This window comes from Dendrobates tinctorius, unplaced genomic scaffold, assembly GCF_039654945.1.
Source record: "Dendrobates tinctorius isolate UK_male_01 unplaced genomic scaffold, ASM3965494v1 ptg000007l, whole genome shotgun sequence".
Lineage (NCBI taxonomy): Eukaryota > Metazoa > Chordata > Amphibia > Anura > Dendrobatidae > Dendrobates > Dendrobates tinctorius.
In genome coordinates, this window is record NW_027361675.1 from 35,477,171 (window position 1) to 35,493,788 (window position 16,618).

A 16,618-nucleotide genomic window follows, 5' to 3' on the forward strand; every position below is an offset into this window, starting at 1 on the left:
TTTTCTTTATTTGGCAGGATCCCATTGGTGTGTTACCTGAGTTCATTGGTGTATTAAATTCTAATAACATCAATATACATCTTACATATCATAGTGATTTGGAAACCATCAAATTTTTGGATGTCTTAGTGAGGAGGGATTCTAACAACGTCCTTCAGACAGATCTATTTAGAAAACACACCTCCGTCAATGCACTTCTCCACGCCTCCTCATCTCACCCACGTACTCTTATCAACTCAATCCCCATAGGACAATTCTTACGTCTAAGACGTATTTGTTCTACAGATACTGACTTTTTGAAACAGGCTGACCGCTTAAAGGCTAGATTTTTTGAACGCGGTTATAGCAGACGATCATTAAAGAGAGCCTTTAACAGGGCTAAGCATACGTCACGCCACAATGCACTTTATATGGATGCGAGTAAATCTGAATCCAAGGAGGTGGTCAGGTTTATTACCACTTTTAATGGCCAAAATGAACAGATCAGGTTTTATCTTAAGAAATTTTGGCCTATTTTAAAAAATGACCCAATACTCTCCAAGTACATTGGCGACCATCCAAATATTGCCTTTCGTAGATCGTCCAATTTTGGTGACCGGTTGGTGAAAAGCCATTACATTTCCAAACCGGTCAACAACTTCTTGATCCAACACACACAAGCCGCAGGATGTAAACCCTGTGGCTCTTGTGTTGCCTGTTGCAACATTGTCAGAGCTCATACTTTCACCAGTTCTGATGGATTGTGTGTTTTCAACATCACAAAATCCATCACTTGTTCATCAACAGCTGTAATCTATTATGCCACGTGCCCATGTTCCCTCATCTATGTTGGCCTTACCACTCGCCAGCTTAAGGTGAGGGTCCGTGAGCACGTATTGGGCATAAAGGCAGCTAAAGAGATTGACGATGTTGCCTCCCTTAAAACCCTGCCAAAACACTTCAAAATACATCACAATTGTGATTCTACTCTATTGAAAGTGTCTGGCATTGACATGATTTGCAAAGGGATTAGGGGGGGCAATATTAGCAAACGTCTTGCTCAGTTAGAAACCCAGTGGATTTGGACACTCAATACCGTCTCTCCACTGGGTTTAAACGAGAGTTTATCTTTCATTCCGTTTTTATAATAAAAATTTTTCTTGTACACTTTTAATATTGTTTTTGTATTTATTTTAGATATTGTGGTCGGCCCTTCATGTCATGGATTTTTTACATCTGCTGAAGAAGAAATGGTGGCAAGGCTTGTCTGCAGACGCAGACATTTGTTGTAATGCAGAATGTTGATGGAGTTCAGCATCTATATATGCATTTTGATGTTGTGCATCCTTTTTCCTTTTTCTCCACGTGCACCTTGTTGCTTGTTTCACTTTTTTATCATTTTTTATTTTTTATTTTTTTTTTTATATATATAAAAAAAAATTTAAAAATTTTTTTAAATAAATTTCTTTATCTTAACACTTATGTGGTTATGGTATTGTACACTGATATATATACCTTCACTTTGTATTATTTTTCATTATTTGTATTATCTTATGGATGGCATATATATTATTGTATATATGTTTTCTGCATCTGCGTCTTTATAAGCTTTACATACACCACTCCATTATGATGGGCTCCGCAGTAATTACTGCATCTGTGTGTTTCTCTGGTGGGCACTGGTGCGCATGCGCCGCCTCGGCGCCGGTGGTTCGCATGGAAACGGCGTCTTCCCATGCTCTGACACGCCGGATTCACCCGGCGGTGTTTGATCATGTGACGCCGCGTGCCATGCGACTTCCGGGTCGCGGCGGCGCATGCGCCGTCATGTGTCCGGCCTGATTGAATCCATTATATATGGATGTGCTGGCCAGTAATACACCTACCCCCTGACGAAGGAGTTTTCTTCTCCGAAACGCGCGTCGGGGCGCGTTCCTTGGCATTCATTCTTGGCTCATGAGGTATTAACCCTTTAATATTTTTTGATTCCCCATTGTATTCAGCGATTTTTTGCTCTTTCTTTATTACACACTGGAACCTAATGTTTTTTTGATTCAGGCACGTTCACAGTGTTTTTTATAGCACAATATATATTATCACACATTATTTCTTTGGGGACTTCACTTTATATATATTTTTTTATTTTTATTATTGTGATTGTATTACAGGGTTATTTATTTAACCTCTTCCTATAGCCTATTATGCTATTATGCTATGTATAAATTTTGGTGATGCCATTTTATGTTTAATGTGTACACCCATTTTTTAATAAAGGGTATTTTATCTAATTTTTTTGCGTGTTGCCATATTTATTACACGTATTTGATTCCTGTCAGTTTCAACTTCCATCCTACTTAGTATGCATTTTGGTTTTTTTCACCGGATGGTCTGCCATCCATCATCTCAGAGGGGCTGTGTGTACAATTGGCCTATATTATTATATTGGATTTATTATTGGATTAGTATTGAACATCATCCCCACTGTTTTAATTTTGTAATAAAATACCCTAGACTTCTCCCTATCCAGCTAATCTCTAAATGTACTTTTTTCACTTCACTCCCTGTGACATTTTCTTTGAGGGGAGTCTTAAACGAGGTTAAACTCACTTCCCAGCAGCATCTATCACCTCTTCTGGAACAGAACGTTATCAGTAGGCGGTGGTGCACTCTCGTACTACAGTTTATTTCATCACTGCCCTCTGAAGTTGTCCTGAATCAATGAAACTTATAGAAAGTGAGGGAAAAGTGACAGAGGAACTGGCATTCTGCTATCTCTGGCGCTCCAGGTTATTACTGTGAAACAAGATGTTATCATGGGTTGGTGATAGAAGCAGGGTGAGTGACACTAGCTCCACCCTACAACTTCTATCATCACACTTAAACAAATTGTCATCAAAAGGCGGTGACAGAAATAGAGTGAGTGACACCAGCACCGCCTCCATCACTGCCCTAAAACAAATCGTCATCATTTGAAAGTAATAGAAGCTTCTATCACTACCACCTTATGCCAATTCATTTGTGGGCAGTGATAGAAGCAGTGGGGTGGCGCTGGAGTCATGCATCCTGAATCTGATGATGTCCTGTTCCAGGCGGGGTGATAAAAGCTGCTGGGAAGTGTGTGCAGTCGCATTCTGCTGATGATGCCTTGTTTGAGATTCCCATCAAACGAAACAACACAGCAAGTGACTGAAAAAACCCATTTAGGGATTAGCAGGGTAGGGAGATGTGTAGGGTATTTTCTGAAAAAGGAAATGTCAAAATGCATATGGAGGGAAAAATAAATATTTAAAAAGTGCATTTAGGTTTTGGACCTCCCCTTCAAGTGCAGTTGTGAATCTTCGTTGGTCAAAATTTTTAGCTTTTTTTTCACAAATATTACGGTTTGATGCAAACTTATGAAGGCACATATGACTGTAAAGAGGCACAAGACATTTTTTTTAAACATATAGGTATGACCGTACTATATGATTTTTTTATTTTTAAATTGAAGGGTTGGTTTTTGTGCAAAAATTGTCCAAAAACCCCTTGTTGGAAATTCGTTTTGTCATGACAGATGTGACCACTATGATTTTTCACCATATAACATCCAACTTGCATTCTAAAAGGCTTGTCTGTACTCACCTTAGCGGCACTAATAACCGTGGCAGTATAAGATTGAATATTATCACCACATGCTCCTCCCCGAGACTGGTGGCATCGGATGAGCTGTCAATATATAAATGCATAACCATGTTAACTTTTCTAAAACAATAAACTGAAGCAAAATAAATGGAAGTGCCATAAAACAATTGTTAAAGCTTCACCTAATGAAAGGATTTTCATAATACAGTAACACTAAAATGAATTCCTCTAGTTATGTAACTAAAAAAAAGACAAAAAAAGCTTATATAGCTGACATGGAGAAAAACTATTCAGCAGCTGTAAAATAATGATTGTGTTTTCAAGTGATGCCCACAATTAACTGGCTATCCTACATTATAATGATATTAAAAAACTTCTGATTATACTATGAATATCGGAAAATCTTTGAAGATCTGATTCTGTTGGTCTCCATGTCATTTATGATTGAATGAAAATTGAGATAATGTCATACAGAAAATTGCTTTGGTTTTGACTCCAACTGTATTGTGGAACATGTTGGCGCCTTATAAATAAATACTACTAAATAATTCACGGCAAGTCTGTACATTAGATTGAGATCCATCAATCGCTGGAATTCCCTCTATCCAATGTTGGTTTTTGTGTCATATAATCCATAACACATATTTGTACATCCTGAACTGTGTGGATACAAGCATGAAATTAAAAATATTACTTTTCCAAAACATTATCCTATTTCCTGCCCTATAAATAACATGTCTAAATATGCTAAGCTGACAGTTATATGCAGAAGTAAAATAAAACTTTAGGCTGATATTTTTTGCTGTAATTTTTACATTATAACTTTTTTGGTACAGTCTGTAGAAAAACCTCCCCATTACAGTACCTTCAAAAAGTATTCATACCCGGTGAACTCTTCCACTTTTTTTTTTTCACGTTACACCCACAAACTTAAATGTATATTATTGGGATTTTATGTGATATACCAACACAAAGTAGCAAGTATATATGAAATGATGTATGGTTCTATAATATATAAATAATATAATGCGAAAAAAGTGACGTGTATTTTCATTCTGATACCTCTAAATAAAATCTTGAGTGACCAATTGCTTCCAGAAGTTACGAAATAAGTAAACTGAGTTCACCTGTGTGTATTTTATTCTCAGTGTAAGGCCAGTTTCGCATAGCGTTGACGGGTTGCGTTAACTGTATAGCATAACGCAATCGCATTATGCTATACCCGCTAGCGCAGATGATTCTGCAGCCCGCGTCCAAGGCTCCATCACTGAATCGCTTTACGGCATGCGTCGCGATGCGCCCGACAATGGGGCCAATGGCAGCGTTAACGGACTGTGTTACACCTCGTTATGCCGCGGTGTAACGCAGTCCATCTAACAGACTGCCTGAACGCAGTGTGACCCCGGCCTAACTACAGCTGTCCTGTGAAGGCCTCAGAGGTTTGTGTGAAAACATCAAGGGGTCAAAGAGAATACTGAAAACCAAGGAACACAGTAGACAGGTCAGGGATAAAGTTGTTGAGAAGATTAAACAGGGTTAGGTTACAAAAAATACCTGAAGCTCTGATCATGTCATGAAGCATTGTTCAATCCATCAGCCAAAATTGTGTATTGGCACAACTTAAAACCTAACAAGACATGGCCATCCATCTAAACTGATATCCCAAGCAAACAGACCACTTATTAGAGAAGCAGCCAAGATGCCCATGGTTACTCTTGAGGAGCTGCAAAGATCCACAGCTCAGGCGGGAGAATCTGTCCAAGGACAACTATCAGTCGTATACTGCACATATCTGGCCTTTATGTAAGAGTGACAAGATGAAAGCCATTTTTGAAAGCAAGCCATTTGCAGTTTGCAAGATGCCATGTAAGCAACGCAACTAGCATGTGGAAGAAGTTTCCCTGGACACATGAGATAAAAGTAGAACGTTTGGGGCTGAATGCGAAATGCTATGTGTAACAGAAAATTAACACTGCACATCATCCTGAAAACACCATCACCACCGTCAAACATGGTGGTGGCAGCATCATGCTGTGGGGATGCTTTTCTTCAGCATGGACAAAGAAGCCAATCAGAATTGATGAGAATATGGATGAAGCTAAATATAAGCTATTATGGAAAAGTTTAGATCAAAGCATATTCAAGTGTTTGAATTACCCAGTCAAAGTCCAGACGTAAATCCAATTGAAAATCTGAAGCAAGACTTGAAAATTGCATTTTACAGACGCTCACCATACACTCTCACTGAGCTAGAGTGAGACTGTAAAGAACAATGGGCAAAAATTTCAGCCTCTAAATCAGCATAGTGGCTCATACAAAGTATTAACTCAGGGGGAGCGGACACCAAATGCACGTAAAAATTTTCAGATTTATATTTTTAAAATATTTAGAAAACCCTTTATACTTCACAAATATTTGCTACTTTGTGTTGGTGTATCACATAAAATCACAATAAAATACCCTATTTTTCGTTTTGTAAGACGCACTTTTTTCCCCTCAAACTTGGGGGGAAAATGGGGGTGCATCTTAGAAAGCGTACATGCCTTACCGATACCGTGGGTGTAGGCCGCAGGCTGGGATGAGGGGGTGTCCGGGTGTCTCCGGGTGCCCGGCGGTTGCTGGTCGGTGCTGCGGGTGTCAGCACTGAAATCTCATCTCTCAAGATCTTGATCCCGAGATCACCATCTGTGCATGCGCTGCCCCCAGCTGCGGCCATATTCCCGAAGACCACCGCACATGGAACAGTGGAATTGCCGGGGCTCTGGCCTGTCGCGAAATGTCAGCAGAGCCCCAGGCAGCGCCGGACACCCACGCAGCACCACTGGGCAGCAACCGCCCACACCCGGTACCAGCACAAAACCCACGCAGCAGCACAAGACCCCATAGCAGCACAACAGCACAAGACCCATGCAGCAGCATAAGACCCCGCAGCAGCGCGCCACACTTCGGAGCCCCCTCATCCCGGCCTGCAGCATCACCCCACTCCACCGCAGCCACCACCCCCGGTAAGCAATAAGATGCAAGATTATAAGAAGCATCACCATTTTATTAAAAAATATTTTTTTCTTATTTTTCTCCACAAAATTTGGGGTGCGTCTTATAATCCGGAGCATCTTATAATCCGAAAAATATGGTACATTTAAGTTTGTAGGTGTAACATGAAAAAATGTGGAAAAGTTCAAGGGTATGAATACTTTTCAAGGCATTGCAATGTCCTATTTTCCTATTGTCTCCTAGTGGAGGTTAAGCTACTAATCCGACCTCTGAAAAACAACTTCCATTGGTTATATCTTGAATCCATTCTTAATTGTTTTAAGTGTTGGTTAGAGACCTAATGCAGATTCATATTTAGTGGACACTGTCAAGGATAGAGAGCGTGGGGGGAATGTCACGCAGATCCCACCACTGTTACCACTTTGTCACAGATGACAACGAAAAGGTCACACAGATCTCCCCGCTGCCACCAATTGTCAAGGATACGGAACTGCACTGCCTCCAATCATCATAACAGTTAAGCAATTGGCTGACGAGTCCTTCCATTACTAGGTCAGTTATTGGTAAACCCACAGTGAGTGTACATATACCCTAATACAGTCACTGCCACTGCAAGCTCCACAATAACAAAAATAACTGAAACACTACTAGCTGCCACCAACGATCATTTATACAGGCTGATTGAACAACCATTGCAGGTACCATATGACTTCAGGGGTGCGATTTACAGAGCAAAAGGAACAGAGCTATTAAATTTTATGTACACTGCTCAAAAAAATAAAGGGAACACTAAAATACCAATCCTATATATCACTGAATGAAATATTTCATTTCGAAATTTTATTCATTACATAGTAGAATGCATTGAGAACAATAAAACACAAAAATGATCAATATCAATCAAAATTAATATTTCATAGAGGTCTGGATTTGAAATTATACTCAAAATCAAAGTGGAAAGTCAAATTACAGGCTAATCTAACTTCAGTGGATACGCGTCGAGGCAAATAAATGATGCTCAGTAGTGTGTGTGGCCTTCACTTGTCTGTATGATCTCCCTACAACACCTGGGCATTCTACTGATAAGGCGGCAGATGTTCTCCTGAGGGATCTCCTCCCAGACCTGGATTAAAGCATCAGTCAACTCCTGAACAGTCTGTCGTGCAAAATGGCATTGGTGGACGGACATGATGTCCCAGATGTGCTTGATTAAATTCAGGTTTGAGGAACGGGCAGGCCAGTCCATAGCATCAATGCTTTCATCATGCAGGAACTGCTGACACATTTCAGTCACATGAGGCCTAGCATTGTTGTGCATTAGATGGAACCCAGGGCCCACTGCACCTGCAAATGGTCTCACAATGGGTGGATCTCATCCCAGTACCTAATGGCAGTCAGGCTACCTCTGATAAGTACATGAAGGGCTGTGCGGACAACCAAAGAAATGCCTCCCCACACCAATACTGACCCAATGTCAAAACGAAGCAGGAGGAAGCAGTTCTGCTGCAGGCTTGTTGACCTCCTACAGCCCACTCCACGTCTCCTGGTCTACTGGTCAGTCTCCAGGTATCTGTTCCATACACTGGACACTGTGCTGACAGACACCGCTACCCTTCTTGCCACAGCTCGCATTGATATGCCATCCTGGATGAGTTGCACTACTTAAACAACTTCCGTGGGTTGTAGACACCACCTATTGCAATGGTACAGTGCCTCTAGGGGTGAGAGCAAGGAAAAGATGAAAAAGTGACCAAAACATCAGCCAAAATTATGAAAACAGGCAATTAGCAAGACAACCCCTATAAAGGAGTGGTTCTGGAAGGGGTGACCACAGACCATTTCTCTATCAATATTGTTCCATTTGAACAACGGCAGGAGAAATTGATTCAAAATCGGTGCTTCTTCATAACTGGACAGGTTGATTTCAAAGAAGTATGATTAACTCGGCGTTACATTGTGTTGTTTAAATGTTCCCTTTATTATTTGAACAGTGTATTTAATCCGGAAAGATAGGCAGTTTATTATAAAAAAAAACAAGATACAAAATGAAAACAAACAATACAATATATACAATTACATAAAATAAAAAGGAATAACAAAATACAAATACAAATTACTAAACTTGATATCATGGAAGTGGAGAGAGGTACTCTGATGGGAAAACGGACAGAATCTACAGCAAACTGTACCTACCAAGAACTGACAAATGACCTAAACCTAAAAATGCCTTTTATTATCTCAAGGTTATGGCCACATACCTCCCCTTAATGAGTTCACGTGGAGGCTGATTGTGGGAGCTGCTCGGCCCTTCAGAATTTTATGAGATCCCAATCGTACAGGATATCTTCACTCCTGGAGGTTCCAGGTGTTAGATATTGTCATATTTCTTATCACAATTTTACCAAAACATAGATCAATCATTGCCTGGATCGCATCAGCTATCGGACCGTTATTAAGTTAGAGGAGATATAATGGTCTTACAGTGATGTGAGGGTCTGTGTTTTGTTGGTCCCTTCAGCACAATACCGAAAATCTATCTTTCATAAATCTAGGATCGCTGCAAAACCACTCTCTGAAAACTCCTTTGAACCCAGGATGCTCCTTCCTTGGAACAAAGGAAGCCCCTGTAGTTCTCCTCCTCTGCGTAAACAGATCTCTGCCTTGTTGTCTGTTCCCCAGATAATTTTCCTGCTGTAACCATTTGATTGCCGCAGGATGTCACTGTTTCAAAAAGGAGATGAGAAGTTAGTTCTCTTCAACTCTAATTAGTCCCACTTCAAATGAGGTTGAAGTGTCAGCTCTGCTTATCTCCAGTTATACGTACTTTTCCCTCTTTCCTTTATGTTTAATATGAGGGAGACATGTCCTCTCTCTGAGAGAAGTCTTATGGATTTTAATTTTCATCTATGGCAGACTCGTTTTATGACCTCAGATTTGATCTAATTACAATAATTGGTACACTATTTTCCAAATCTACAAATGTGCTACTTCTGTAACATACTCCACATTCAAAGTCCCAATTTAGTGCAACTTCTTGTGTTGCCAAGATTCACATAGAACTTTGGCCATAAAATGACCTTTAATTGAACACTTGACACATACACGGTCACTCAAGTGATGATTTATGAAAAGATTGTGGTGACTCGTATCCACACTATGAAATACGGCAAATCTGGATACTCTATAGTGACTCAATTCTTTTTCCTAAGGTTTTAACCTATTTCATGTAGACAATTTATCTTGAACTCTCTTGGCAATCATTAACTTAGGTCACCCATTCTGCTAATGTATTTCTGATTTTTGTATATTCTATTATACATTTATGTGAAAAAGTGTTTGCCCCCTTCCTGATTTCCTATTCTTTTGCATGTTTGTCACACTTAAATGTTTCAGATCACAAAACAAATTTACCGTATTTTTCGGACTATAAGACGCACCGGACCATAAGACGCACCCCTATTTTCAGAAGGAAAATAGGGAAAAAAATAATAATGTGTCAAATGGGGGTCCGTCTTACAGTCCGAATTCAGCTCACCTGGGAAGGGATCCAGCACAGGTGGAGGACTGGTCACAGGGGTCACTCAGTGGTCCAGGCTCGTGCGGTGGTGGCGGCTCTGTGCTGGGGCAGCTGCGCTGGGCTGGGTGGGCTGTGCAGGGGCAGCTGTGATGGGGCAGCTGTGCTGTGGCAGGGGCAGCTGTGCTGGGGCAGGTGGGCTGGGGCAGGGGCAGCTGTGGCAGGGGCAGCGGGAGCTGGGGCAGGGGCAGCTGTGCTGGGGCAGGGGCAGCTGTGCTGGGGCAGCTGTGGCAGGGGCAGCGGGAGCTGTGGCAGGGGCAGCTGTGCTGGGGCAGGGGCAGCTGTGGCAGGGGCAGCTGTGCTGGGGCAGCTGTGGCAGGGGCAGCTGTGGCAGGGGGAGCTGTGGCAGGGGCAGCTGTGCTGTGGCAGCTGTGGCAGGGGCAGCTGTGGCAGGGGCAGCGGTGGCAGGGGCAGCTGTGGCAGGGGGAGCTGTGGCAGGGGGAGCTGTGGCAGGGGGAGCTGTGGCAGGGGCAGCTGTGCTGTGGCAGGGGCAGGTGGGCAGGGGCAGCTGTGGCAGGGGCAGGGGCAGCTGTAGCAGGGACAGGTGGGCTCTGCGGTGGTGGCAGCGGGCTGTGCTCCGGTGCAGGGGCGGCGGCTCCGCCGGCGTTTCTTCGCAGCCCGGAGGCCCCCGCACACCCCTTGCTGGGCGCCGCCATGTTGCGGTGGCCTCCGGGAGCATGGACACCGGCAAGATGGCCGAGATCTCGGGGGACGAGATTCAAATCTCGGCAACGAGATCTCGTTCCCCGAGATCTCGGGACGAGATCTGAAGCTGCGCATGCGCCGTCCCCGGACCGGCGGCCATCTTGCCGGCGTCCATGCTCCCGGAGGCCACCGCAACATGGCGGCGCCCAGCAAGGGGTGTGCGGGGGCCTCCGGGCTGCGAAGAAACGCCGGCGGAGCCGCCGCCCCTGCACCGGAGCACAGCCCGCTGCCACCACAGTACCGCAGAGCCTCGCCCGCTGCCACCAGCGCACCAGGTACCGTGCATTGCGACCATAAGACGCACCCCCCACTTTCCCCAAAAATTTTGGGAGGAAAAAGTGCGTCTTATGGTCCGAAAAATACGGTAAATATTAGACAAAGATAACACAAGCAGCTACAAAATGCTGTTTTTAAATTAAAGTCTTTTTATTAAGGGAAAAAGAAATCTAAACCTACAGGGCTCTGTGTGAAAAAGTGAATGCCACTAAACATAATAACTGGTTGGGCCACCCTTACAAGCAACAACTGCAATCAAGCTTTTGTGATAACTGGAAAGGATTATTTTACAATGCTCTGGAGGAATTCTGGTGCACCCATTTTTGCAGAATTGTTGTTATTCAGCCACATTGGAGGGTTTCAGAGCATGAACAGCATTTTTAAGGTCATGTCACAACATCTAAATCGGATTAAGGGCAGGACTTTGGCTAGGCCACTCCAAAGTCTTAATTTTTAAATTTTTTAATCCATTCAGAGGTGGACTTGCTGGTGCGCTTTGGATCATTGCCCTGCTGCATAACCCAAGTGAGCTTCAGCTTGAAGTCACGAACAGAAGGACGGACATTCTCCTTCAGGATTTTTTGGTAGACAGCAGAATTCATGGTTCCATTTACCACAGCAAGTCTTCTAGGTCCTGAAGCAGCAAAACAGCTCCAGACCATCACACTACCATCACCAAATTTTACTGTTAGTATGACATTCCTTTTCTGAAATGCTGTGTTACTTCTACACCACATGTAATTGGACATGCACCTTTCAAACAGTTCATGCACCTTTTGTCTCCTAATTCCACACAGTATTCTCCCAAAAATCTTTGGGATCATCAAGATGTTTTCTGGCAAAACTGAGACAAAACTTTATGTTCTTACCGCTCAGTAGTGGTTTTCATTTTGAAACTCTGTTATGCAGACCATTTTTGCCCAGTCTCTTTCTTCTGGTGGGTATGATGAACACTGACCTTAACTGAGGCAAGTGAGGCCTTCAGTTCTTTTGAAGCTGGAGTCCCAAATCTTGAGAAATGGCTTTTCAAGGCTGCTAAATCTCAATTATTTTGTTTCTCATTTGTTCCAGAATTTCTTTGGATCGCGGCATGATGTATAGTTTTTGAGGTTCTTTTGGTCTACTTCACTTTGTCAGGCAGGTCTAATTTATGATTTCTTGATTGAGAACAGGTGAGGCAGTAATCAGGCCTGGGTGTGGCTTAGGAAAATCAACTAAGCTTCCCAAACTTGTGATAAATCATAGTTAATTTATGTTTTAAGGGCGGGAGGGTGTAATTACTTTTTCACACAGGGCCCTATAGGTTTGGATTTCTTATTCCCTATGTAGTGCTGCAGTAGCACACTTACGCAGTGATGGGCATTGACCCACAAAGTTTAATCACAAAGTCTCTTTAATGTGTTACTTCACACACCAAATGTCCATTTCACACACAAGTGCACAGCATCGATGTCCAGTTCATACAAGAGCATATAACGTTAGTATATACACGCTGGACCTCCCTTTGTCCAGTAACCGTGGGGGACTGCAGCACCATATTCAAGTCTCTTTACTCACAGCTTTACTCGTTTAGTTTGCAATCACTACACACACCAGTCTTCCTTCGAGCACAGGACAAGGCTACCTCTGGTTCACCTCCGGGCACAAGACCTGTCCACATCCAAGACCAGTCACCGTGGGTGACCGCACCGCTGTGTTAATGTCTTTTTTTACTCACACAGCTGTACACAGTCCTTGATATCCTCTGGGTCACAGCCGGACACCATATCCATCTGTTTGCCCCTAGTCCTCCTCTGGCCAGTTACCGTGGATGGCAGCATCACTGTGTACACTGTGGGTGCCAGGCCTATGGGCTCCTTTCTGTACTGTGTTGTCTCACACAGGCTGTGCTCTGCAACACCAACTGCTCTGCACAGTAACAAGCACCAACTCACTCTGGCCCTAACACACCCATCCCCTTTCCTGCAGGGCTTTTAACAAAAGAACCTGTGGCCTTTAGGCACATGGAAATCCTGGGCCTGGAGTGAAACGGACTGTACAACTACTATCCTGCAGTCTGTTTCACAACACAACATCCCAGAGCAGCTTTTCCCTACATCTGCCTTGGACACTAGCATGTCCAAGGCTAACACTTATTTTATTTTCAGTCTGCATTGCAGTCACAGCTTTGCCCGTGACTGCCATGCACTCCTATGGTCTTCATACGCCTCTGTGCACACCCTGGAGAGAACATACAGTGACCCCTACCTGTGACATCGGTCACTGCTTCACCATTGTAATCACAGCTACGCTTGAGACTCCAAATGTTCCCTCATGGCCTCAATACGTCTCCGTGAGCATCCCTGGGAGAACAAACAGCAACCCCTACCTGTAACATGAGTCACTGCCTCACATCTTAATAATAAAGATCTTCATTTAAAAACTGCATTTTGGGTTTACTTGTGTTATCTCTGTCTAATATTTAAAATTGTTTGGTGATCTGAAACATTTAAGTGTGACAAACATGCAAAAGAATAGGAAATCGGTAAGGGGGCAAACACTTTTTCACACAACTGTATATAGGACATGTTAGGCCATTGCATTTATGCAATTTTTCAAGATAACTGGTCTATTTTGTTTGATAAACGCACAAAAATAAAATAAGCTTCTATATTTAAAACCTTAGTGCAAAACACATGTACAATTATGATTTCTGCATTATTGGAATTAAAACATATTTCAAAAGATTTGTCATTGTTTATATAGAAGCACAATAAAACTAATACACATATCTAAATTCCAATCTTTTATATGCTGTATATACTCGAATATAAGCCGAGATTTGCAGCCCATTCTTTAGGGCCGAAAGTCCCTCTCGGCTTATATTCGAGTCATATACACCAGGGGGTCGGAGAGGGAGGGGGGGGGCGGGGGTGCTCCATAGATTATGCCCCATAAGATGCTCCATAGATTATTTCCCCATATGCTGCCCCCATAAGAAGCTCCATAGAATATTCCCCCATATGCTGCCCCCATAAGAAGCGCCATAGATTATGGCCCCATATGCTGCCCCCATAAGAAGCTCCATAGATTATGGCCCCATGTGCTGCCGCAGCTGCTGCATTTAAAAATAAAAAAAATGACATAGTCACCTCTCCATCGCTGGGGGCCAGGTTCCGGTGTATTTACCTGTCCTGCGTCCATGGCTGCTTGCTGCTGTCTGGCATGTCATCTGTCAGTGACATTCAGACTGCAGGGGGCGCGGCACGCACTAACCACGTCACCGCGCCCTCTGCTGTCTGAACGTCACTGACAGATGACGTGTCAGACAGCAGCAAGCAGCCAAGGACACAGGACAGGTGAGTATCGCTATACTTACCCGACCTGGCACTGTCTATTCAGCCCCCAGCTTCTCCGTGATCTCCCTTCCTTCCTTCAGCGGTCACATGGTACTGCTCATTAAACTCATGAATACGCGCATATTCATGAGTATTAATGAGCGGTACCACGTGACCGCTGAAGGCAGGGAGATCGTGGAGAAGCTGGGGGCTGAAAAGACAGCGCCAGGAAGGGTAAGTATAGCGATACTCACCTGTCCTGCGTCCATGGCTGCTTGCTGCTGTCTGGCACGTCATCTGTCAGTGACGTTCAGACAGCAGAGGGCGCGGTGACGTGGTTAGTGCGCACCATGCCCCCTGCAGTCTGAATGTCACTGACAGATGACATGCCAGACAGCAGCAAGCAGCCATGGATGCAGGACAGGTGAATACACCGGAACCTGGCCCCCAGCGACGGAGAGGTGAGTATGTCTTTTTTTATTTTTAAATGTAGCAGCAGCGGCAGCACATGGGGCCATAATCTATGGAGTTTCTTATGGGGGCAGCATATGGGGCCATAAACTATGGAGCTTCTTATGGGGGTAGCATATGGGGGAATAATCTATGGAGCTTCTTATGGGGGCAGCATTGAGGGGAATAATCTATGGAGCATCTTATGGGGGCAGCATATGGGGGAATAATCTATGGAGCATCTTATGGGGGCAGCATATGGGGGAATAATCTATGGAGCATCTTATGGGGGTAGCATATGGGGGAATAATCTATGGAGCATCTTATGAGGGCAGCATATAGGGGCATAATCTATGGAGCATCTTATGGGAGCAGCATATGGGGGCATAATCCATAGAACATCTTATGGGACCATAACCTCTATGGAGCAGCGTATGGGGCAAATTATTCTATGGAGCATCTTATGGGGCCATTATTAACCTTTGTGCAGCATTATATGGGGTGTATTTTGTATGGAACATCTTATAGGGCTACCATGAACTGTATGGAGCATTATATGGGGCTCCTGATTCAAAAAGGATATTCAAAAACATATAACCTACTGATGTCTCAATTAATTTTACTTTTATTGGTATCTTTTTATTTTTTCAAATTCACCAGTAGCTGCTGCATTTTCCACTCTAGGCTTATACTTGAGTCAATAAGTTTCCCCAGTTTTTTGCGGCAAAATTAGGGGGGTCAGCTTATACTTGAGTATATACAGTAGTTGAAGGGGAACTTCACATAAAAAACATCTAGAACTTGTCTGCAGAACACATGATAAATGTAAAAGCATAGTGGGTCTCACCACTGGGAACAGTACTGATTTTTAGAACATGTATTATGAGTCTCAAGACCAATGTTCTAGTACAGTTCAGACTGTAATCTGTATTGATTTTTAATAATCCCCAAGTACTGTGTCAACTTACTTATAAAAAAAAGAATATTTTTAAACTTTTTTTCAAAATTAAAAAGAACATGTTTCATCATTACACGTTAGGTTAAAGACTTTGCTGAGTTTGACACATTTCTGATGAACACATTTTGTAACTTGTTGAAGGTCACGTTTAAGGCTATGTGCCCACGTTGCAGAAATGTTCCGCAGCATTTCCACAACTCCCCGCCGCGGGTAAAACGCATGCGGATTTCGCATGCATTTTCCAGCAAAACACAAGCATTTTCCAAGCGTTTTTAGCTTGCAGAATGCTAGCGCATTTCCAAGCGATTTGAAGTATCGCTTGGAAAAGTGAATAACAGATTGGTCACACGAGTCAAGCATAGTGCTTGACAAGTGTGACCAACCTGTTACTATTGATGCTGCCTATGCAGCATCAATAGTAAAAGATAGAATGTTAAAAATAAGAAAAATTTTAAAAAATATGGATATACTTACCTCCTGGCGGCCTCCGATCTCCTCAGTGGCGATCCCGGTCCTCAACAGCGCTGCCGGCAAGTTCCGTTCCTAGGCGTGCTTTGCGAGAATGACCTTTGTGACGTCGTGGTCGCGTGACCGCTACGTCATCAGAGGTCATTCTCGCAAAGCACGCCTGGGAATGGAACTTGATGACAGTGCCGGGAGGACTCCGGGGGCCGAGAGAGGGTAAGTATATTTTTCATTTTAATTCTATTTTTTACAGAATTATGGTACCCAGGGCCTGGAGGA

General features: G+C 43.3%; 1 protein-coding gene across 7 annotated transcripts in view; it reads right to left on the reverse strand.

Annotated features, from left to right (window-relative positions):
- Positions 1-16,618, reverse strand: part of BCAS3 (BCAS3 microtubule associated cell migration factor) — a 1,710,065-nt gene that overhangs the window by 1,352,707 nt on the left and 340,740 nt on the right. For all 7 annotated transcript variants that reach the window (XM_073573260.1, XM_073573307.1, XM_073573290.1 and 4 more), the window contains one exon: positions 3,601-3,684. In XM_073573260.1, coding sequence (XP_073429361.1) covers positions 3,601-3,684 — 84 coding nt within the window. The remainder of the gene's footprint in view (positions 1-3,600; positions 3,685-16,618) is intronic.